Source organism: Camelus bactrianus, chromosome 29 (genome assembly GCF_048773025.1).
Source record: "Camelus bactrianus isolate YW-2024 breed Bactrian camel chromosome 29, ASM4877302v1, whole genome shotgun sequence".
Classification (NCBI taxonomy): domain Eukaryota; kingdom Metazoa; phylum Chordata; class Mammalia; order Artiodactyla; family Camelidae; genus Camelus; species Camelus bactrianus.
The window spans coordinates 10,731,824-10,757,390 of NC_133567.1; the positions used below are offsets into that span (position 1 = coordinate 10,731,824).

General features: G+C 32.8%; 1 protein-coding gene across 1 annotated transcript; it reads left to right on the top strand.

Moving 5' to 3' along the window:
- On the top strand, positions 1-25,445 carry MCMDC2 (minichromosome maintenance domain containing 2). The gene is made up of 14 exons (XM_010970631.3): positions 1-137; positions 230-360; positions 439-498; positions 2,338-2,533; positions 3,170-3,292; positions 3,412-3,516; positions 5,759-5,884; positions 7,670-7,907; positions 9,481-9,686; positions 14,000-14,166; positions 14,699-14,878; positions 17,277-17,419; positions 20,539-20,648; positions 23,547-25,445. The coding sequence occupies exons 1-14, from the start codon at positions 44-46 to the stop codon at positions 23,711-23,713; spliced, it is 2,046 nt and encodes a 681-aa protein (XP_010968933.2). The 5' UTR covers positions 1-43; the 3' UTR covers positions 23,714-25,445.
- The last annotated feature ends 122 nt before the right edge of the window (positions 25,446-25,567 follow it).

Genomic DNA, 25,567 nt, shown 5'->3' on the forward strand with positions numbered 1-25,567 from the left:
TTTAATCCATTAGTAACAGAGAAGAATCATTAACTAGGAGAAAATGTCAAATCTAAAAATGAAAGAGGCAGCCCTCATCTATCTTGACAGAAGTGGAAGCCTCCAGAAATTCATAGATGATTGCAAATCCTACAATGGTATGTTCAGCAAAAGTGACCTTATTTTAGAAACCTTAAAATAAAGTCCTACATGTAACTATCCTCATTTTTATATTTGTGTATTTTTACAGATTCAAAACAAAATTATGCTGTCTATCGATTCAATATTTTAATAAATCCCTCTGATATTGTTGAATTGGATGCTGAGCTTGGAAATCACATTTTACACCAGCCTTTAAAAGCAGCCCAAGTTTTTCAATCAGTAAGTTAAAAAAAGAAATAATTTTATGCCACGTGGAATTTTTGGTAACTTCTTTGGTTTTTTTGTTTGAACTCACAGGTATGTTTTATTGCTGTTAAGACTCTCTCATTAATTGGACAATTACAGACTGAAAATCAAGTAAGTTTTAGTTAAATTTAACAAAGAAAACTAAGGTATAATACTTTCAAGATGATTTGTAAAGGAATATTTTTATATTCATATATATTTTTATTAAAATATTTGTTCAAAGTTCAGTGGACTATCTTACATACACATCTTTACTTCCTGTATTATCACTTATAACATTAAACATTTTTATAATAAAACATTTCAAACATACCCCAAACTAAAGAGAATAATACAATGAACCTCCATATATCACTCAAATTTAGTAGTTTACAATATTTTGCCACCATCAGTTTTTTCTGAAATGTTTTAAAACACATCTTTAAAATATATTCTGTATTTTACCCCTTCATAATTCAGTATGTATCAACTATGTATCAACCTCTAAAAATTGTGGACATTTTTCTTGTATAACCACAATACAATTATTACTCCCTAGGAAAAAAATTCCTTGGTATTATCTAATTCAGTCCGTATTTAAATTTACTCAGTTGGGGTCTCAGGAATGTCTCATGGTTGATTTGTTCAAATCAGGATCAAAACAAGGGGTACATATTATAACTGGTTCTTACATCTCACTATGTCTCTTTCAGTCTAGAGCCATTTCCTCCCCCTCCCTTTTTATGCCATTGAATTTTTACAGAAACTAGTTAATAGCCTGTAAAATGTCTCATAATCTGGACTTGTCTGATTATGTCTTGTAGTATTTAACTTATTCCCCTAGACCCTCTATTTCTGGAAAATAGAAGTTGGCTCTAAAGACTTGCTTGGATTCAAATTCAGCTCATTTTGATGAGCATACATCATAGTTAGTGTCGTGTGTTTCATACTGCACTACGTTAGGAGAACTATCCTATCTGTGTCTCACCTTAGCAGTGCCACAAATGATCAGTGGCTTTGGATGGTATCAATGTGATCCCTCCAATATACAGTCTCCCATCAGCTTTCACCTAGTGGTTTTTATAGCCATTGATGATCGTTGCCTTAGATTCCATTATTTCATTAGGAGCTAGAAAATTTGTGATTTTTCTAATTTTAGCAAGCTTTCTAAATTTATTAGTTGAATTTATCCTTTAAGAGAGGTTTTCTCTTGTCAACTATTTGATTACCCTGAGATACAATTTGTATAGGAAAGGCAGAATAAATGTTTGATTCTTTCCATTTATAAATTTTCAGAATGATGAGATGAAATATATCAGCCTCTGATGATAACTAGTAATTTTTTTGGTTTTGTTTTTCCTTTTTTTTAATTTTGAGGAACTATATGAATTTTTAAACATATTTAATATTTTTTGATCAATCTTTGTCATTCTTTCTGATGCTTGTATTACCTACCTTTGGTCATTGGAAACTCCTTAAAGTTTGTTCCTAATGTCCTTTGGACACATGTCAGTTTTTAAAGCCCCCCTCTAGTTTCTGTCACAAGGAGATGCACCGGTTCATCTAATGTATTTTTTGCCTCAGACCTGGAACCAGCCATTTCCTCTAAGGAGCCCTGGCTCCTCTTAGTGAGAAATTACATTCAGAGATCATAATCTGGGCACTAGAAGTGTTCATTGCTATTGGGTTGTTATTGTTTTATCAGTCTGTTCAGTGGATATAGCCAGGGAATGTGTATTTTTTTAAAGAAAATAATAAGTTTATAATGATATTTTCAATTAAAATATAAGATTATAAGGATCTTGCATCTTTAATTTTATATTTGAATCTCTTTTTTCTTAATGCTTAAAAATTTGGTTCCTAATACTACTAACAAATCATTTAGTTGATTTATTATATTCTTAATATATTATAATGCAAGTCCAGTTGGATCTACAATTTTTGTTAATACCATTTTTGTGTTCCTATTAGATTAATATAGTGCTGAAGTTAACACACTTACCTCCTCTGCCAAGTTATAGTCTTGATCTTTGTGACTTTCCACTTGATTATACATCTCAAAGATTTTATATGATGCAAGGAATTGTGATTGCAATGACAACTGTAACCAAGTATACACAAGGTGCAAGATTTCTTTGTTCAGATGAAGCATGCCCTCTTTCAAAAGGTGAATATTAAAATGTAAAATCAAAACAATTTATTATTTAATCTTAAATTATGCTTACAATTAGTTGTGAAACATTCATAGAGTAGAAAGGAATAAAATTTGGTGTTTCCTGATATTTATAAGTGTACTTTGCATAATCTTGAAATGCATTCTTTCTTCCTCACCTCTCCTCTATAATTTAACAAGTACTCTTGTGTTACTGAAGTACTTGTTCATCTCACACATTTTTTCATGACTGTTCATGCTGTTCCTTCTCTATGTAATGTCCTCTCTCAACCCTTTGGCCTAACTTCCATACAGTCATTCTCCAGGACATCTTTCCAATTCATCCCCACCTCTCATTGGGTTGGATGCCCCTCCTCTCTTCTCCCTGAACACTTGGGAAATGAATACCACATATTGAAATTATCTGCTTCTTATTGCCACCTATTGAAATCGTGAGTTTAAGTATCTGTATCACCAGTGCCTTAGCACAGTGCCTGGCAAGAAATAGCCTTGTAATAAATGTTAATAATAAATGTTATGAACCCACATGAAAACTAATTTAATTATACTTTGAATTAGATTCATTTTAAAGGACTGAAAATGGAGAGCTGAATCAAAAAGCAAGTTTAGCTTAACTCTGTTTTCTTTCAGGATTTCAGTATATAAGAGTGCATGTGCCTGGTGCTACAGAATCTGCAACAGTAAGAAATGACTTTTTGTGTAATCTATGTTCATCTTCACTTCAAGAAGACAGAAAATTTAGAGTACTTGGTGGTAAAAATGCATTTACATTTTGTAATTATAATTTTTAAAATAGTGCCTGATAGCTTAATGTGGAAATTAAATTGATTATGTATTTTAATAACTAATTCTTTTTTGCTCTTTGTCTTAAGATAAACAGATAGTTGAAATAATTACCACAAAGGCACTTCATGCTTTTCAAGGATATTCTAACAACCAGCCATTTAGGTTTCAATCTCTTACAATCTTCCTCAGAGGTGAGTAAGTTCTGTTTGACCTAAAATATATAAATTATGTAATTGATTTGTTTATGCTTATATATTATAAATGGTACTTCTATAGCTTGAGAATCATAGGTCTTCTTTTTCTTCAGTGTTTTAAAGTGTCATATTTAGCTAATGTATCAATTATTCATTCAGTCATGCAATATTCACTTAAAAAGATATTAGCACCTGCTCTATCTCAAGCACTATGCTAAGTCTCAGGGTCACAGTTATTTACAGTAATGACCTCCTATTATTCTATGTGTGTGTGTGTTACATAAATATTAGAGTTATTATTTTAAAATATAAACTTCATGGATGTAGGGACTTGGGTTTTTTACTGCACATAGTAAAAACTCAATAAATATTTGTTAAATGAATGAGCATTGACTTATGATTAACTGTTGAGAACTTCATGGATAAAGACTTGTGAGTAAACAGATTCTGCCATAAAGGAGGAAATGTTATCAGTATCAATCACCCAGGGAAGAATGAGACTTTGTTGAGAAGCCAGAGCTGTGAAAATGAGGATAGGGTTCTGCCTCTTTTCTTGAGCTGAAATTGGAGGAATTAAACTGTTTGGAAAGAGAGATCTCGGCTGTCAACTATGTGTAGGAAACTCAAGAGTTAGGAAAGCAGAGACTCAAACAAGAACTCTTTTCACCATGACCTGACAAGGACGAGGCAGGCATGTAAGCCTATATGATAATAGATAATTTTTATATACCAATTACTGTGTACCAGACACTTTTACATGTATTAACTCATTTAGTCACAGCAACTCTTTCAGGTAGGTTCTATTGTTATCTCCATTTTACAGTGTGGAAACAGATGCACAGAGAAGTTAAATAACTTGTCCAAGGTTACCTAGCTAGTGCATGGTACAGTCATGATTCAAACTCAGGCATTCCAGTTTCACTAGACTATGATTTTAACTACTTAATTCTATTATATACAAACCATACACTACAATATAGAAATAAGTGGCTATCTAATTTATGTTTTAGTAGAAAGCCCTTTCTTCAAATAAACTCTTAATAGAATCCGAATACATTTTTAAAAATTAAATGAGTAAAAGCAGGCCTTTTGGGGTTATCAGAAGAGATACTTATACTTTCCAGCCTCCTAGCCTTCCTCTTGACCATTTCTTAACCTCAGAACACAAATACGAAACTCTGAGATTCCAAGGAACAGTTGAAAAGTAATTTGTTTCAATTTTCCCCTGGTAATTCATTCTGTATCCTTCAGGGGTTTTTTTTGTTGTCGTTTTGTTTTGTTTTTTTGCTTTTGTTTTTAGTTGTTTGTTTGGTTTGTTGGTTGGTTTTAGATTTTTATTTTCTCAGTTCTTGGGCCTGATTCTTCCCTTCCAGGTCCACAGGGTACACCAGTGTGCTCTGTGGAGATAAAAAAGAGAGACTGAGAGAAGAAAAAAAATAATACAGATCACTGTTTGATCTTCTTCACAGAGGAAAGTTAATCCTTGCTCCTCCTTGTAAGCCTTTTTTCCCATAGCTTTACAACCACCGAAATTCTAACTGTATATTGGAGGATCAAGATTTTTAGTGTATGTTTTTTAAAATAAAATTTGAACTTGTGCCAAATCTTGGGTCAGTCTATAGATGTGAGAGAGGAACCTGGGAAAGTATCCTGTGGGGAGTCTTTAAAGATAGGCAGACTTAGATGGGAATTTCATTAATGCTATTTACTGTTTAGCCTTCTGCAAATCACTTAATCTTTCAGTTTCTTCATATATAAAGTGGAGATAACAATATCTGTCTTACAGGTTACAATTAGACAATGTGTTTAAAAGTAACTTACATATATTATAAACAGTGATTATAATACTTTTTAAAATAATTTTGGGAATAAAATTATTGCTTATAAGAACATTTTTATTAACATTTCTTGTCATTTAATGGAAAGATGTTTCATTTTAAACAGAATGATCCTATTTTGCCTTTTGAGTATATTATTGGAGACTATCTAGTTGCTATGTCACATGCTTCTTGAAGTTAATTCATCATTGCCTATAAGTATCAAAGTTATCAGCAATAAAATTGCCTCAATTTACATTATTAATGCCACTCTATATGCATATTATACTAAATAAAAAAGCAAATACTTAGCAACTAACTCAACTACTGAATTGCTACTAGTTTTAGATCTTTAAACCATATGATCATGTACAAGTTTCATTTAGTAAATACATATTTTCTTTTGTGTTTAATAATTTTAGATGAATCAGTGAATAAAATGAATATAGGAAGTGAGTATAAAATTATTGGCATTCCAACCTGTGTAAAAACATCACAAACTGCTGTCTGTATAGAGGCAAATAGTATCACTTTTTGTAATCCAAAAGGTAAGGAAAGTGTTAGTATCATATATTAACAAATATTTAAATTTAAATCCATTTGTTCAGGAAGTATTAGCTGCCTATGTGTTGGGAACTAAGCACTAAGCACTAGGGGTACAGTCGTGATCAGGACAAAGTTCCTATGCCTTAAATCATATGGTAGACAGTCAGTAAATCTGTAAACTAATTAATAAGACAATTTCAGATAATAAATACTACAAAGGAAATAAAGTGGGATAATGTGGAACCTCACCCACAGGAAGGACCCCTTTCTTTTGGCTAAACCTTATTTAGTTTTTTGGTTTTTTTTTGTTTGTTTGTTTTTGTTTTTTTTTTTTTTACCAATGAGAATTACCAATGAGAAAAATGTTTCACGATGCCAAAAGTTAGAGATTAGTCTAAAGATTTTTCTACCCAACCCTTTTGTTTTCTAGCTAAGGCAATGCTAAGTAACTGTTGTGGTCTGAGAAAAAGAGCCCAACAAAATGACGTCCTTTTCTTCATCTGAATTTTGAACCAAATGAGAAATAAGACAAAAGAGAAAGGCAGTTGGGGCCAAAATACCACCTTTATTACTGACAATTTCCTTAACAATTCCAACATAATTAAGCATTAAGTAAACGAAAGTGAAGAGCAGACCTTCTCTTTTAACTTGGCACACAAATATCTAAATGTGGGAAAGGCTAGTTCAATCTTGAATAATAGAGTTAGGTATTTTTTTTTAATCCCTAGATAACCATCTGCAATAACAGAGACCCAAGATGAATTTAAATGCAAGTGGATTCTAGATACCTCTGCTTATTTTGAAGAGGAAAGTTTCTTAAAAGAATAAAAATATTGAAATAAGAAAGCACTAATGGACAATGGACATTTTAAAGATCTTTTAAATATTTTCTGCTATGAAGTGTTGCAAGATTTACTGATTTGGTAGCAGAACATGACTTACCCGTAGGTGGAGAAGCATGCTTTCTCATGCTGAACTCCAGAATTAGGCAGATTCAACCACCCAAATGTGGCAAGAGCTACACTAAAGTAGGCCTCCCTTGGTCCACAGGGAGGCATAAGTAGAGGAAATTATTGCTCTGTGATGATAGCCCAAGAGGAAGGAGAAGAGGACTGGATTATATATGCACAGCTATTCCTCCCAAACTGACCAGTTGGATTAAATCCCTCATCCCTTTCAGGAGTTGGACAGAGTGAGGGAGTGGAGAAGATCTAGAATGTAACATTACAGTGCAGTACAGTGCTTTTAAAGAATAGAGTATAAATCTTCCCCTTTAGCAACATTCAGGTATTTCCCATTCTGCTTTTCAGCTCTCATGAAAGGTGATACTGTTTCAAACATAGAAATTTAGAAGCAAACACTGCTATATAGGAGCCCCATGATCTGGCTTTGCTCACATAGGTCTAAAAAGGAAAGAATGAGGTATTTGCTTGCAACCTACAGCCAATCTATGTGGGCACACAGGGTGGCTGCTTCCTTTTATTACATTCCCTGGGATAGAAATGATAGAACAGAGTAACTTCCATAATTTAATGACATAAGAATTTGAATATGACTTTATTAAAATAACTGCAATTTGGTAATATTTTAGATAAATGGAATTAGATGTCTATAATATCATGTACTTTTAAAAAATTTTTTTAATTTTAATTGAAGTACAATCAGTTATAATGTGTCAACCTCTGGTGTACACCACAATGTCCCAGTCATGCAAATACATACATATATTTGTTTTCATATTCATTTTCTTGTTTTAAAACTATATATATGTTAATATTTACTTTCAGTTCCTTCAGGAATTAGTGACAATTTGAGGTGTCTCCTCTCTTTGACTTCTGGCTCATGCTGGAAGTTTACAGCAATTCTTGCAAATATCTTTGCATCACAAATTGTTCCTCCTGGGACTTACAGTTTGCTCAAGCTCTGTTTGCTGATGAGTCTAGTACAGACAAGTGACCGCAACAAGGAACTGGAAGATTGCCTGGATATTTTAATTATAACAAGTGATACTCTACTTGTAGAAAGGTAAAATACATGACATTATGAATTGGTCACAGATTTACATAAATCCTTTACATGATCATTATTAAAAGACAAATATTTGGAATTTATCTGAGCAGTATAAATATTTAAATAAACTTTTATCAGTGAAGTTCAAAACTTTAAAACATGAATTGAGAAATGGGATATTTTCTTTCAACATTTTGAGAATCTAACGACTCAGAGTTTTGACCTATTTCTATGTATAAGTGAAATCATACAATAATTGTCTTTGACCTATTTTACTCAGCATAATACCCTCTAGATCCATCCATATTGTTACAGATATCAGGATTTCATTCTTTTTATGGCTGAATAATATTCCATTATATATGTAACATATCTTCTTTATCTATTCATCTATTGATGGACACTTAGATTGTTTCTTATCTTGGCTGTTATAAATAATGCTGCAGTGAACATAGGGGTGCATATATCTTTTCAGCTTAATGTTTTTGTTTTCTTCAGATTAGTGCCCAGAAGTAGAATTGCTGGATCATATGGTAACTGTATTTTTAATTTTTTCAGGAACCTCCATACTGTTTTCTATAGTTAGTGGCTGTAACAATTTACATTCCCACCAACAATGCATGAGGGGTCCCTTTTCTCCACATTCTCACCAACACTTTTTTTTTTTTTGTCTTTTTGATAACTACCATTCTGACAGGTGTGATGTGATATCTCATTGTGATTTTGATTTGCAGTCCCCTCATGGTTAGTGATGGTGCCCATCTTTTCTTGTGACTCTTGGCTCCCCAGGTGATTTTAAAGTGAGCTAAGGCTGAGAAACCGCTGCTCTATAAACTTGCAAAAGATTCTTTCTAAATCTTACTCCCCCATTTTATATATCTTCAAATTAACATCTAAATTCCTTGGAATGACACATACACTAGACATTTTATAGCATCTACCTATCCACATTTAAGGGATACTGCTTCACCCTCTTTTGCACTGCATGTCTATGTCTGCTCATCATAGTAGATTGCACAAGCAAGCTATAATTTGTGTGGCAAGGATTTGAAGGCTAAGCTAAGATAAGCATATTCTTTTCTTATAATTTAAGTTTGAGAAATGAAGAGGCTGAGGTAATTGGCAAAGAGATTAAAAAGCAAAAGGAATGTATCAAGAATTATCGTGACACATAGGCAGCAGGTTTAGTCATGTTGAACTATTGGCGAGCCTAAATGCAAAAATTTTGAATGTACAAAAGAAAGCAATTCATAAAAAAGGGAAGTCCCAGTTCAAATGTCATCTCTCTATAGCTTTATCTGACTTCCTTCTAGGAAGAGATAATACTCTTTTATGAATGTTCTCATGACATTATTTTAGTACTTATCATATTGTATTTTAGTTTTTTGTTTACATCTCTCTAGGCTGTGAACTTTCCAAGTTAAGAACCAAATCTTATGTATGTTTTTATTCCTAGCATCAGTGCTCAATAAACATTAAATCAAATGAAATTTAATTGTGTAGTTATTATATGTTATGACTTCTGAAAGTCAAATATTAAATAATGTAATAGTAGATAATAGTAATGGATAATTTATTTTTTCCCTAGGCTTTTGAATTTTAGTATAAACCTTGTGCCCCGTGGTATACGTCATCCAGTCTCTACTGAAATTTTTCCTACTCTATCCAGGAATAAGTATGGAACTGGAGCAGTTAGCATTCAAGCTGGCAGTGCTTTGCTAGCTAAAGGTGGTATCTGCTTTATAGGAGACTTGGCTTCACACAAAAAAGATAAACTTGAACAGCTTCAATCAGGTAAACAATATTTTTTCAAGTTAATTTTCACCTGTTTAACTTATCAGTGTCAAGGAGTTACTTAGCAGTTAAGATTGCATTGTACACGTTTTAGGAATTAAGAAATTGTATCAAATGACATTTCCCATTTTGCTTTTATAAATAAAAAAAGAGAAATTTAATGTGCAAATGCACTGCTTTAGCCTTTGCTCTCAGTTGTGCTAAAACATGAATTTGTATTGGACCAGATTTATTTCCTTTTATTGTCTTAATACATTAGCTAGGACTCCCAGTATGATGTTGAAAAGCAATGGTGAGAATGAACATCTTGATCTTGTCTTGTTCCTGATCTTAATAGGAAAGTTTCAAGTTTCTCACCATGAAGTATGATGTTATCTGCAGGGTTTTTTTGTAGAAGTTATTTTTTAAGTTGAAGGAGTTCCTCTGGATTCCTAATCTACTAAGAGTTTTTAAGAATAATGAATGGGTGTTGAATTTTATCAGATGCTTTTTCTGCATCGATTGGTATGATGTGATTTTTCTTCTGTAGTCTGTTGATATTATGGATTACATGAATTGATTTTCAAATGTTGAACCAGCTTTGCATACCTAGCATAAATCCCACCTGACTATGGTGTATAATTCTTTTTATCCATCGTTGGACTTGATTTGCTAATATTTTGTTGAGGATTTTTGCCTCTATGTTCACAAGAGATATTGGTCTGTAGTTTTCTTGTAATATCTTTTGTCTGATTTTGGTATCAGGATAATGCTGGTTGGGCCAGATTTATAACTAACCAGGATATAGATTGGGCAAAGAGAAGTCAGGGCCTTGCATTCTTGGCATAACAGCAAGAATGTGCAGCAATGCTCAGGGCACGTAGCATATTGCCTCTCCCTACAAGAGAATGCAGAAATAGACCCACGCTAACATGCTCAGTTGATTTTTGATCACGGCATCAAAGCAAGAAAATGAGAAAGGAAAGTTTTTTTCAACAAATGATGGTGGAACATCTAGCTATATATGGAAAAAATAATAATACTGGCTCATACCTCACAACTGTACACAATAATTAAAGATGGATTATAAACCTAAATGTAAAAACTAAAACTATATAACTAGTAGAAGAAAGCATGAGAAATCTTCATGACCTTAGGGTAGGCAAAGATTTCTTAGACAGAACGCAGAAAGCAATAAACAGAAAATAATTGATGAAGTGGATCTCATCAAAAATAAGAAGTTATACACATCAGGGGGCCACTTAAAAAGTGAATAGGGGAGCCAAGAAAAAGAAAATAATTGCAATACATATATTACGTAGGACATATACCTAGAACGTAGAAACAATTCCTACAAGTCAGTAATTTGAAAAACAAAGAACCCAGCAAAAAACGGGCAAAGTGACAGTGACTTCACAGAGGAAGCTATACAAAATGCCCACTAAGCACATGAAAGGGTGCTTAATATCATTAGCTGGATATCAGGGAAATGAATATAAAAACCATAATGAGATACCAACACTCATATACTAACAGGTCCTACTTCATGAGCAGGGAACAAGTATAGCTTCACAAAGGCGCTTCTCCCTGCAGAAGAGCCTGGCACTAAACTCTACTATCACCATTTTCAAATTTTTAATGATTTTATCTTTAAAGTTGTTTCATATGGAAGTCCAGTAAGACACTGGAGTTTGTATGTGAACAGAGGAGATATAGCCATGCATGGGTCCACCACGCCTTGCTGCCCTATTTCATATAGCATTTGCAATCACTGTGTGGCTTCTTAACACAATTTGTAATCAGTTTGATTCTTGCTGAACTCCCGTGCATCGTGAGTACACTGTAGTTCAGTGCTCAGGTTCCCTATCAAAATATCTTCAACTGAGTAAGATGGGGAGCTGGAAGCCCCAAGGAGGCCAAGCTTCCCATTTGAAACAGATTTGCTTCTAATATAGAAAGAAGGCAGTGGCATTCTAAGAAACACAAATGACCAAGGAACTTGATCATGTCTTTTCTTTGTTGGTTACTTCCCTGTATTTGCCAACCACTTACACTGAAAATAATGATATAAGAAGAAAGGGAAAGATAGGGCAACCCATGGTTCCTTGTCCTTTCAGTTCTTCCTTACTCAGCAGTAGATTGTTGGTGAAGTGTGTGCATATCAAGAAATAAAATTAAAACAGTTTTGTGCAAAATAAAAACATTTCCACTATTCTAATAAGAACAAAATATCTAAGCATGTACTCAAAACAAAACACTAGTGATTCTGCATATGAGTTAAATGCCCATATATTTGTATTTAAGACTAGAATTGCACAATTTAAATGGTAAAATTCATGCAAATAATGTAAAATTTTAATATTAGACTGGCAATTACTTCTACTACATTTTATAGTAATAACTTTATTGAAATATAATTTGAATACTATACAATTCATCCATCTAAAGTTCAGTGGTTTTTAGAATATTCACAGAGTTGTACCACCATCACCACTATTCACTTTCAGAATATTTTCATCATCCCAAAAGGAAACCCCATACTCATTAGCATCACCCCTTAAACCCCCTCTCTCCAGAGTTCCTGGAAAGCTAATCTGCTTTCTCTCTGTATGGATTTGTCTATTCTGGACATTTCATATAAATGGAATCATACCATTTGAGATCTTTTGTGATTGGCTTCTTTCACTTAGCATAGTGTTTGAGGCTTATCTATGTTGTAGCATGTGTCATTTTATCTTTTTTAAAAATTCTGGTAAAATACACAACATAAAATTTACCATTTCAACCATTTTTCAATGTACAAGTCAGTGGCATTAAGTACATTCTCAATGTTATGCAATCATCACCACTGTCCATTTCTAGAACCTTTTCATAATCCCCAATAGAAACTATGTATTCATTAAACAGTAACTCCCTGTCCCTCCCATCTCTAGCCCCTGGGAACCTCTATTCGACTTTCTGTCTCTATGAATTTGCCTTTTTGTAGAATCTCATTTCTTTTTATGGCTGAATAATATTGTGTGTGTGTGTGTGTGTGTATCACTCAAAAAAAATCATTCATCTGTTGGTGGACACTTGGGTGGTTTCTACCTTTTGGCTGTTGAGAATAATGCTGCTATGAACACTGGTGTACAAATATCTGAGTCCCTGCTTTCTCTTTTGGATATAGACCTGTAAGTGTAATTGCTGGATCATATAGTAATTCTATGTTTAACTTTATGAGGATCACCAAATTGTTTTCCACAGTGGGCACACCATTTTATATTCCCACCAGTAATGCAGAAGGGTTCTAATCTCTCCACATCATCCCTATTACATTTTATAAGTAATAAAATATTTTAAAGGGAAAAGCTTTATATTAAAAAAACAGAATTTATCCCTGCTTTTTGAATGAGGCTCGTATTTTCATTTTACATTGGGCCCCATAAATTTTGTAGCTGGTGTTGGCCACTAGAATGACAAAAATTAAAAAGAATAACAACAACAGATGTTACCAAGGATGTAGAGAAACTGGAATTCTCATATATTGTTGATGAAAGTATAGAATAGTACAACCATTTTGCAAACTGCTTTGACGGTTTCTATAGAGTTAAATACCTATCTACCTTATGATCCAAAAGAAAAATAAACATGTATACAAAAACTCTTACCATGAATGGAGATAAGACTAATTTGGGAAATTTTTTGGGAGTTAGTATCCTAGGAATAAAATTGAATCCATAGATTGAATGGTTATAAAGGATGAGGGAAGGCTAGAAAGGAGAATGGGATGTTTCCACATTTTTTTAGTTTGGGTTTTAAGTGGTTTGGTGGTAATTCTCCTAATTGTGAGTATGCACAAGACCCATCTGAGGAGGAAAAATGATGAATTTGGTTTTTCACATGTTGATTTTGAGATATATTTTCCCCTAGCCATTGTAGTTCATATTCTCTCTCAATCTTTTCCTCTTTCACTCCTACTTAGAAGTCCCACTTTCTATTATGTTTTTTCCACATAAAAGAACATTATTTAATTTCAGCCTCTCTTGTAAGCCTACACTATGTGACTAATTTCCTCACCCTCTGCCTTTTCCTCCCAGACCAAGATTCTAGCTATGTGCTTTGGACCAATGGTTCTAATCATCAGGGGACACATAGACATTCAAATATATTTCTTGCCTTGTTCTTTTTATGGCAGATCTTCTAATTTAGCCTTATCTTGCAAAACAATTAAATTTACATGTGTCTTTACTATCCAAAATTTAGACAGTAAATTCTATATAATATTTATTAACTTATAGATATATAGACCAAAATGAACTTAAATAACAAATGAATAATGTCTTTTGGCTTAGCTGTGGAAAGTAGAAGCACCACAGTATACATCTCAGGAAAAAAGTTTGGGGATGATATGGATCAACAAATGACTTTTCCAGTTCAGTGCAGCTTTTGGTCTTTTGTTGATATGGATTCATCTTCAAGGAGAAATACACAGAAAACCAATACTCTAATTGGTCAGATGGTAAAGTATATATATATTCTGTTCTTAGGATGTTGGTCATGGAATTTAGCCACAGATTTTAATCTTACTGTTTTTATTGCTCTTAATGTCTTATTATTTCTGTGCTTAATTTCTACACTTATTTGGATACTAGAACTAAATAATGACACAGTTGTTTGAAAATTTTCATTGCTTAGTCATGCAAAGCAGGTGTCTGCTCACTAGAATTTATTATTTGAGTTGGTAGTGGGAGAGGCTTTAATGAATAATGTGTTACGAAAATACTCAATAAATGGCATTTTTAAAAAAAAAACCTGGTTACCACAAAGTTCCCATGCTATTCTGGAATCATGTTAAATAATAATTAGTAATTAATAATAACAAATAGTAATTATTAAAATTAGGCCCATAATTTAATGTGATTACATATTATAATAATATAAATCTATTAATAGTTTAACTAATAATTATAAGTAATACTTGTGAAATAATACTCAGTTTCTGAAAATGTCAGTGTTTAATATTTGCCTTTTACTTTTTTCGTTTGATGTAGGATTGCAGTTTGATTCCAGCTAATCTTGTAGAGGCATTTGGATTATTGATAAATTGCAATGAATCATCTCCTTGCCACCCACTTCTTCCTACTGTCCAACATACTTTGAAGAAAGCCATTGATCCTGAAGGGCAGCTTTATGTAGCATCTAAACAGTTCAAAACTGAAGATTTTGAAAAGGTAAAGATAGAAAAAATAATTACCAAGAATACTTGTGCGAATGTGTCTCAATTTAAATAGAATTCCCTTTGAACATTCAGTTTTCCTTACTGAGGATTCTTTTATTCTAGCTTGCTTCCAGCTTTTAAACATTTTAAGGACACTGTATAGAAAATATTTAGAATTATAATCAAACTAAAAGCTCTATAGGAACATGGATATTAAAATGTTGAGTTTATTCTTTGAATCACTGACCAAATCACTATAGCTTAAAGAATTTCCATGAAAAAATTCAAAATAAAATGTTTCTATAAAATAGTGTGAGACGCCGTTGTAGCTATACAGTTATTTACATTTTACAGACTATTTAAAGGGGTTTCCTTTATATGAATGCCTTCAGAATTCTGACTCTAGGGGATACCTATCATGACTCACAAACCCATTTATTTTAATGTCATGACTTGAAAACATGTGTGGTATGTTCAGAGAACCTGAGAGCAGATTATGTAAATTTAGTAATGACTCTTACAGCTATTACAGGTACTCAAGTATTTACAAGTGAAGCTCTTTTAATATTAACTATTGAGAAATCTGTTCACAGTAGAGTTAAAGTGTCTGGGTAATCCTCAAAGGCATGGAATATTAGGACGTGAGAATCCATGGGTCATTAAATTTTTTGTTCATTCCTGCCTTACTCGTAGCCATATGGCATGGTTATAAGGTTGAAAGGTGAGGTGGACTTAAAAATGAATTATCAGCATAGTTTATTCACATAGATTAGAACAGATAAAGAACAATATGTATGATAAAATCAGGGGTTTTTTTGGTTTGTTTTAGTATATAAGAAAAAAGTAGTTAGCCTCTAGGAATTGAGCTACTAAATACATAAGACATGCTAATGACCTAGAAAAATTTTTGCCCAATTTTTCCCTGAAAAACAAAAACAAAAAATCTATGGATTTATTAATTAGCCAGGTATTTACTGAATACTTTATATATATGAGTCTATTTCTGTTCTCTATATTCTCACAGAAATGTACATTTTCTTCTTTAAATAGTTTATTGTTTAACTGAGATAAAAACTAGATATATGAAACAATTAAGGGACAATTTAAGTGGTAAGCTGGGTAGTGCTGACTATATTTCAGGAATTCAGAAAGGAAGATACTGAGCAGAATGCAAGAGTTAGGGAGATTTCAGGAGGAGGAAGTTGGGCCTTAAGAAAAAGTAAGATTTAGATGACAGGAAGGATGGGCAGTCAAATAAAAATAAAAATAGGAGCAAAGACATAACAGTAGAAATGAGTACACATGGAAAACTACGAGAAGACCTGCCTGCCTGGAGCAAAAATTGTATTATGGAGTCACTGAGATTAGGCAACTCTTGAAGAAGTTGACAACTGGAGGCCAGCGCTGACAGCACTCCCAGCAGTTGGGACCACAGGTCCTTTACTTTTAAACCTCAGTAATATGAACCCTCCTAGGGTAAAACCTAGAGAGGGCTACCAGTGTTATTAGTAATATTATTATCCAGTTCTGAAGGCCTAGAGGAAATTGTGGAATGTAAGGAGAATAAAGAAGATAGGACATATCCACCCAGGACATATCCAGATCTTTTTTAAAAAGTTATATTTAAAATATATAATATATAGATATAGATATATAGATATAATAGTTAATAGCAACTTTATTATGGTTAATTTTTCCTTTTAGTTCTTTGAGTTAAAAAAAAACAGAAAACAGCTAGAATGGTAAAAAGTCTGGAAATTCTGTCATTGAATAAGGACTGAAGGAATTGGGAATCACTCAGAAGGAAAAAAAAATCACAAAACTCAGAGAAAACAGTAATAATCATTAAGCTGAAGACTTATTCTGTACCCAAAATCTTACTGAACCTCCAAGGCCCATCTTCATAGTAGTTAACACAGCAACTCCCACATTGCTGGTCTTTCATTGTGTTCTTTAAAAGGAAGGGAAAGAAGGAGGGCAAGCAGCTCTAGGGTCAATGAGAGAAAGTTTTACGGAAATAAACTGTCAGAGAATTAAAGCCATTCAAAGGGAAATGAGCTTCTGAGGGAAGCTCTCTACCCACTGAAAGGCTCTGAGTGAGCCTTTATTCCACTGGAAGCAAAGACTTGATAGTCATTCAAATACATTGTACAGAACATTTCTGTACTAAGGGGGAGGAAGAGATTATTCTGGGTAAACTTTAATATTCTTTACAAGTATAAGACTATGATTTAAAATGTTCAGTAATTTTGGGTTGGCTCCAGATATTTAATGAATTTCAATGTAAATAAAATATGCAAACTTTAAAAAATAAAAATGACAAAAATAAAATGACAATATACCTTAGATTTTTATAATATAGATTCTGTAATAAAGTTTGAACCTCTTAAATTTTTATACTTTCAATTTAGCTGCTCAGTTTTGCAAAGAATTTGAACGTAGAATTCAGCTTGGAGGCAGAAAGAATGATTCATGGCTATTATCTAGCAAGTCGCAGAATCAGAACAGATTCTATATGTGGACCCAAACTGTCAGCATCTGCATTAAAGTATTTGTAGGTATTCAATTTTAAAATCATTCATGACTTGTAAATGATGTGTTTAGTTAACTGCCTCATTTGTTTGTTTGATTGCTGGTTGGTTGGTTTATAATAAACCTTGTTCCAAATTAAGGTGACTTAATAATTCCTTCTGTTATAGTGTTACATCATGTGAATCTCCAATAATTTGTTTTCACTAAATTAATTTTTATTGGGTCCCCTTATGAAATGTCTGAGAAAGCTCCACTGATTTCAAATGCAAATGATTGTTTTTTTAAATATGACTGTTTACATTCTAGATATTTTGTAGTTGAACCTAGAAAAAAAATTTAAGTATATTGTTCCTTGTACTTTTAAATAATTTAATACACTCATGTATTATTGTTCCTTGAGAAGTTTTTTAAAAACTAATTTTTATCGTAAAAGGAAAGTATGGACATAGTAAAATAAAAGTCTAAAATAATGAGTAGAGTGCCCTGCTAACCCTGTGCATTACTATCCTACTCTGTAGAGATAACCACTGGTGACAGTTTTTGTGTATTCTTCGAGGAATTATCCATTCACATACTAGCATATACAAATATGTAATTTAAATATGTGATGTATATTAAATGCATATTTTATTTGAGTATATTATATTCAGTATGCTATTTTAGATGAATATATTATTTTAAAATATCACATATAAATAATTTTATAATATATAGATATGAATATATTCATATGGATAGATATTCTCTTTTTGCCCAAAAGGAACCATGCAATGTACATATGATATCATACTATCAGCATATAAAGAATTACCTCATTCTGTTTTAATAGCTGTATTACAGTTTTACTGTATTGTTGTGATGTGGCTGTAGCATAATTTATTTTTTTTAATTTAAACAAATTTTTAAACATTTTTTAGGGGGAGGTAATTAGGTTTTTATTTATGTATCTTTAATGGAGGTACTGAGGATTGAACCCAGGACCTGTGCATGCTAAGCACACACTCTACTACTGAGCTATACTTCCCCCGTAGCATAGTTTAAACAGTCCCCTGTTGACAGACCATGACTTCATTTGATATAAATTAATGTATAGTCTCAACCAAATTATGAAATAGGACCAGGGGTAAAATAATCCATTAAATAAATAAATATCTTGTTATGACTGCAATATAAAATAAGAAAAGTGAAAGACTGACAGGAAATGTCAAGTATAGAACTATATGAGATACATATGTTTAGTTAATTTCTCCAACTGTATATTTATCTTCATAGAGCTAAAAAAATGCTAAAGATAGGGCAAGGTAGAAATCAACTGTGATGCTTTAACATGGTAAACAGAATTGTATGCTGCTTTCTATTTTCTGAAGTAATATTTAAAATACTCAATACTCAAAGCTTAAAAGGTTTGATAGTCCTACTTTCTCATAATGTTTTTTCTCTGTAGTAAAAAGATATTTTTTAAACTCACATAGCCTCAGTTAACATTGGACTATATTGATCCAGAATAAAGCAGAGTTAATTTTGATATGCTAACTCTGCTTTTTCCTGTTGTAGAAACAAACACTAGAGGTGGAGATGGGTTTTATGAACTAGCAAAGTAAAGGAACCACTACTCAGAAGAGTCATAAACCTTGAATGTTTCTCCTACTTCTGTAGGCGGGTACCTAATAACACCAGCCTTGCTTTTCCAGAGAAGTGCTGTTGAGCAATACTTTCTTCTCTTTCCCTGAAAGGCTGTGTACATATTCTGTCCTGGTCAACATTTTTGGGTGAGGACATCAGGAACATGATAATCAAATGTATAAATAAACAATTCTGGAGAGATCCTCACAGGCTCAAATGTTGATCTTAGTTTAACAAGAAGAAAATTAATAAGACAAATGTAATGTCTTTAATTAGATCCTAACCTTCCTGGCATAAGTGTGAATCATGGGAAAGGGATAATGTGGCTTACTATTTAAAAGGCTTGAGATTTCTATTTTTTATGCTTAATATGCATAAACAATGTAATATAGATGTAAATAATACTGTGATTTGGGGTTGTATTAATAGAATATAGTAATGAAGAGTGAGAAAATGCCAATTTTGCCTCACCTCCACTCTCTGATCAAATCACACCTGTAGAACTAAAAAGGAATATTAATCAAATCTGGTTGGGAGGGGAGTAGGCAGGATAATAAGGGGCCTGAAAATTATGTCACATGACATACTAAAGGCACTAGTAATATTTATCTTGGAGAAATATTTATCTAGAAAAGTTGTCTTTAAATATTTGAGGAGCTGTCACAAAGTATTAGACTTGTTTTATAATCCCAGAAGACAAAACAGGGACCAGTAGGTATAAATTGCAGTGAAACCAATTTCAGCTTACATTTATGTAGTCTTTGTGGGTGTCCCAAAATTTTCAAATGCCTTATTTGAAATCATAATAACCCTATTAATTACTATTATCCCCACTTTAGAGCACAGCTTCAAAAAAATCTCAGAAATTAAATGATTGATACAAAGTCGCACAGCTAGTATATTCTAGAGACATAGCCCAGGTTTTCTGATTCCCATGTCCAGCAATCATTCAAGTACGTTAAAACTAGTTTAAAACTTAAAAATAAATGGATTGCCTCATGATTCCTAGTGAATCCTAGGTTGAAGTTCAAAAGAGACTGAATAGTAAGTAGCCTGGGATGTTGTAGAGAAAATTCAATTGGGATTTGATGGGATGTTGAACTTTGCTCTCTAAGATCTCTTCCAACATTGAAATTTCAAGATTCTGTGAGGGCTTCAAGTGGATGAAGAACTGGGAGAAAACACCAAGGATGTGTCTATAAGAGATATTTAGTTAGGTTAATTTTCCTAACTGTGTATTTATCTGAATAGAACTTGAGGGGCGAGAATAGTAAACAAAAGCCAGGACAGAAACTAATACTTTGATAATAAGTCAGGATACTTGCTTGTTCAGTAACAGTCTATTCAGCTTGGTAGGAAAAAATGCGTTGAAAAGAAACTGAAATTCTTGAAAAACAAGAATATGCTGAACTTTAAGGTGTGGCTTATGTTCATACATGTCTTGGTTTGTTCCTGCCAAAATATATGTTATCTTTATAAAACCAACATATTTTGATTGGCATTAATTTTCTTTTTTAGAGTTTCCCTATCTGAAGCTCATGCTCGATTAAACTTAAGGAATAAAGTGCTTAAAGAAGATGTACTGATTGCAGCCTTATTATTTGAAACATCTCTCACATTGAAATATGGTAATCTATTAAGCTATTAATAATCACTACAAATAATTATATTTAACTTAAAGATTCTTAGTCTGTTAACTTAAGATATTATATATATTTTAAATATTATTTTAAAGAATAATAAATTTCCACCAGGTAAGGCCTATTCGAATTTGAACATTTACTAATTGTTTATAGGTAGCATCATTATGTGATATTAAGTTCCTAATTGTGCATGATTGTTTCTATACTTGAACTTTTGCATTGCTTAAAGAATTGTGAAAAAAAGTACTTACTATGGCACATAAAATGATTTTAAATTTGTCTTCCTTTTAAAATAACATGCAACATTTAATTGTCAAGCAGTCCCCAATAGTGGAGTTAGGCATATAACCAGAGAAAATGTGATCATCTTGCATCACCACCTTCTCTGAATTGCTAGTTATAATATTGTAATATAGCATTTAATTATTTGAAATGAAAGGAGCTTATTATGGTTTTGCTAATAAAAACATTAAAGGGCTCTTAAAGGTAAGAGTAAAGAGAATTATTCTCACAGAGTTCTTTTTTGAGTTATATGAGACATAAATTTTGATGAGGTATACCATCCTTCAAACCAAACTTTGGTTCTGTTAACCTAAAACAATAAAACAGCTGGTTATTTTAACCAGCAAAATGGGTTTCTTGGGGAGTAGGAAAGGATTGCAGCTGTGGTAAGCCACATGCATGTCTGGTAAAGCAAAGAAGAAAAACTCTTTTACAGAGGAGAAGGGTAAGTTGGGAGGGAGGACTGTTACAACAAAAAGTCCATTGGGGGAAACTGGGAGGTCTAAGTATAGTGGCTTTTCATTGGCAGCACTGTGAGAGTCTTTCACTGGTGGAGCTGTTGCCAGGCTAAGAGAAAATCTTTCTTCCTCTCACTGGTGGTAGTAAAGTAGTGACAGTTCCTGCTGGATACAGGGTATGTCTCTTCCTGTTGGGATCTGTATTGATGTTGAGCAGTACATGCCTGAGAGCTCCCCCTCCTGGCCTCCCGACTCCATTTTAGTGAGATTTTCCTTTATTAATTTTTAGTTCCTACTCTGGGATTTAAAGAATGTATTAACACTGACCTTTCTGTGTGTATATGTTTAGCGTTTAAATTTGCTTTGAATTCAATTTATATTGTAATAGTTTTCTGCAAAGATCTATTAGAACATTAGAACTTTGTTCTATAATTATCTAATTTAAAAATTCTTAACCTAGGATTCCTGGATACTAAGAGAGTCCTAAGGGCTTGTGAATCCCTAAGTTATATGTAAACTTGTATTTGTACATGCTTTGTACCTTTTATAAATCATAAATTTTATGAATTATGTCTTAGAGGTTCATATCCCCAGAAAAGGTTATTTATCATACTGAATTAGTTTTATTTACTAAAAGAGAAAAATATTGGTTCCCAACTATACTAAAGAAGGATATATAAATAATTCATTTTTAATTTGCTTTATCTTCACATTCTTCTTTTGTTCTATATTTTAAAACATACTTGATAAAATCTAAAACATTATTTTATGTACCATGAATAAAAAAATGCTGCCAGTTTTACTACGACATACATTGATTCAGTGGTCAACTGTATCATGTACTGAGAGTTTGAATAAGATTATATTTGTCAGTCTAGAGGTTGTAAGTGGCCATGATTAGAACTATTTCAATGGAGTAGGGGTGGGGTAGGAAGTGAGGATATGGAGACAGCACATAAGGACAACTTTGAGATGTTTGACTATGAAGATGAAGAAATAAATAGGTTATTAGCTGGAGAAGGATGTGTAGTCCAGGAAAGTATTTATTTTTCCAAGATAGAAGATATTAGATCGTGTGATGTGTAGTAGAAAGTAAACTAATGATACTATAGAAGAAGGAAAGAACAAAGATTGTTAAAGTCCTTAAAAAGGTGAGAGGGGATGGGATCCAGAGCACATGTGAAGGTAAAAGTCTCTAACAGAAGAGTCACTTCATTTTATAGGATGGAAAACAGTGGGTACAGAATCAGGTGGGTCTGTAGATTCGGTCTTTTATTCATTGTGGTTTTCATTTGCATTTTTCATTGCATTCATCTCATTGTGGTTTTCATTTTTCTAATGATTAGTGATGTTGAGCATCTTTTCATGTGCTTATTGGCCATTTGTATATGTTGACTGTAATTTTTGATGCACAAAAGTTTTAAATTTTGATGTGGCCTATTTTATCTATTTTCTTTCATTGCCTTTGTTTTTGGTGTTATATCATAGAAATCATTGCCAAATCCAGTGTCACAAAGCATTTCTCCAATGTGTTTTTCTAAGAGGTTTACAGTTTTAGTTCTTACATGTAGGACTGTGATTCACTGAATTTGATGCATTCATTCTGTAGATGATGTAAGGTAAGGAATCAACTTCATTCTTTTGCACAAAGATATTGTTTCCACAGCACCATTTATTGGAAACATGGTCCTTTCCCCACTGAATGGTCTTTACACCCTAGTCAAAAATCATTTAACCACGTATGCAAGGGGTTATTTCTGGGCTCTTTATTCTAGTCCATAGATTTATCTTTTATCGAGTAAAGATTATTGTTTCTCTACCTTCCAATACCTTCTCTCCTTACTCCCACCTCCTCACATCACTATTCAGCTTCCAAACACTAATGGCTATTTCAATAGATGACAAATTTCTGTAGTTTCCAAACTTTAAAATTTAAATATCAACATATTTCTTCCCTTGGCCCTGGTACCAGTTTTACTGAACCTGTTTTCTGGGTCTCAAAAATAATTTAAATAATGATTATTGAAATAACTGTGAGATAGATCAGAACTTAAACTTTCACTGGAGTATTTTGTTGAAAATATGGTTTCACGTTTAGTGTTTTTAAGCATTTCTCATTTATACTTTTTCCTTCTTCACTTAGGGGCCACTGTATTTTGTGTTGCTCCAAATGCATTATTTCCATTTGAACTGTGTAATGAAGAATATTTAGAGCAAAGGGATATCTATCTGACTCAGTGTCAACAACAGCTCCAGCAGTTTATTGCCACTTACGGACCTGGGACAGCTATTTTTGCTAGTGATGAATAGACAATCTGAGGAAATTTTTTTCTTCACTCCTATTGAAGAGGTGGAAAAAAGTTGATTTTGAAGTAATGCTTCAGGTAATCTTGTGTATTGGAGTACATTAGAATGCCATCTTAAAAAATAACATTTTTTTTCAAATTAATTGCTAATGGAATAAACACTCAGAGCAAACAGCAGAAATTTAAAATTTAGGAGAATCCTATTAAAAAAAACCTTCTGGTTAGCACAGTATACCAGTGGTCAACAGATAAAAATATAAAGAATGCTGCAAACTAAGCAGTGTTAAAAAAAAAAAAAAAAAAGGTAACTTTCATGTAGTTCCCTCTATTTGTCACAAGATGGCAATAACACTTTAAATATTTACCGACAAAGTATTTTTAAACAACTTTCTTTTGTGAACTTGACAAACTGATGAGTAAATAACAGCAATGTATATAACCAGAAGCCTCCAATTTAAGGATTTTTTTCATGCTTTACTAGATATTGACATGTTCGTTATACTGTTTTAGAAGCACTAATTATGAGATCAGGAAAAGCCTTGGAAATTTTCCATTTTTAAACCAGGTTAAACAAAAAAAGTAATTTATATTGACTAAAGGTGTAGTAATTGGCTCTTTAAACCTAACTGGTTACAAAAAATGTACCAAAAGGCAAAGAAAGCAATTTGCAAACTCTGTCTTCATTTTGGGAGGGAAGATACCTGCTCTGAAAAGGTAGGGACACCATGAGAAAATATACTTGTAAAATCCCCAAATCCTTGTTTTCATTTTTCCAAGTTTTAATAAAATCCTACTCACTAAAAGGAAAATGTCATCGCAAAATTGTCACCTTATTAACCAAGATACTACATCAATTCTTTAGAAATTGGTACTTCTTGGAGCTTAACCATAAAGGTGGACAGCTCTCCCATTCTCTAGAGGGCTTGACATTATTTGCTGGCCATCCATTCAACAGTACTTAGGGAATATCCACTAGTGCCAGAGACTGTATACAGTGTTGTTCTCAGAAGGCAAACCTAGTCTTTAAACAATTTTTTTATGTTACAAATCAAAGACCTTATTTTGTGGCTTCTTATATACTAGATTTGTCGTTGTTGTTGTTCTCTATGGGATGGCAAAACATTTATATTTCATAAAACTAGGATTAATAAAATGGCCTCCATTTTACAATTGTAGTGATGAGTCTGTTGACAAAGCAAGAGAACTAATATCAAATACTGAGGGGGAAATGGTTTTCAAATGTTGCCTCTGATCACAGGTCATTAGAGAGATGTTGCTGTACACTTTTTGTATTGTTTGACTTACCATATTGAAATTTGAACCCTGATAAAAGCCAGGAATTATGTACTGTGGGACTCAACAGGGGAAAAGCAAGATTTAGCGAAATTTAAATCTTCACCTGGGTAGGATTTCAGTTGTTTTCAAATTCTTATAAACTTGCAAGCCCTGGACAGACTGGACTTGTGACTGTCCAGTCACTACCTGACTTAATTTAGCATATTATTATTTGTACTACGTTTAGGGCTTTTCTCTTCACAAATGTAAAAGCAAACCAAGAATAAAATAAAAATTTTACAATCTGTAGGTCATTGGTGAAACCATTACTTTTAAGGGGTAATTTATTAAGGAGTTTAGGAAATTTCCACTAGTTAACCCTTCAACACAGATTTCAACTGCATGAGTCCACATAAAGGGTGGATTTTTTTTTTTCAATAAATGCATATTACACTATACAATCCACAGCTGGTTGAAACAGAGGACTTGGAACCTTGGATACAAAGGGCAGACTATTTTCAACTTCAAGGAGGGTTGACCCTCCTAACTGTCCTGTTGTTCAAGGGCCAACTAACTGTGCTGG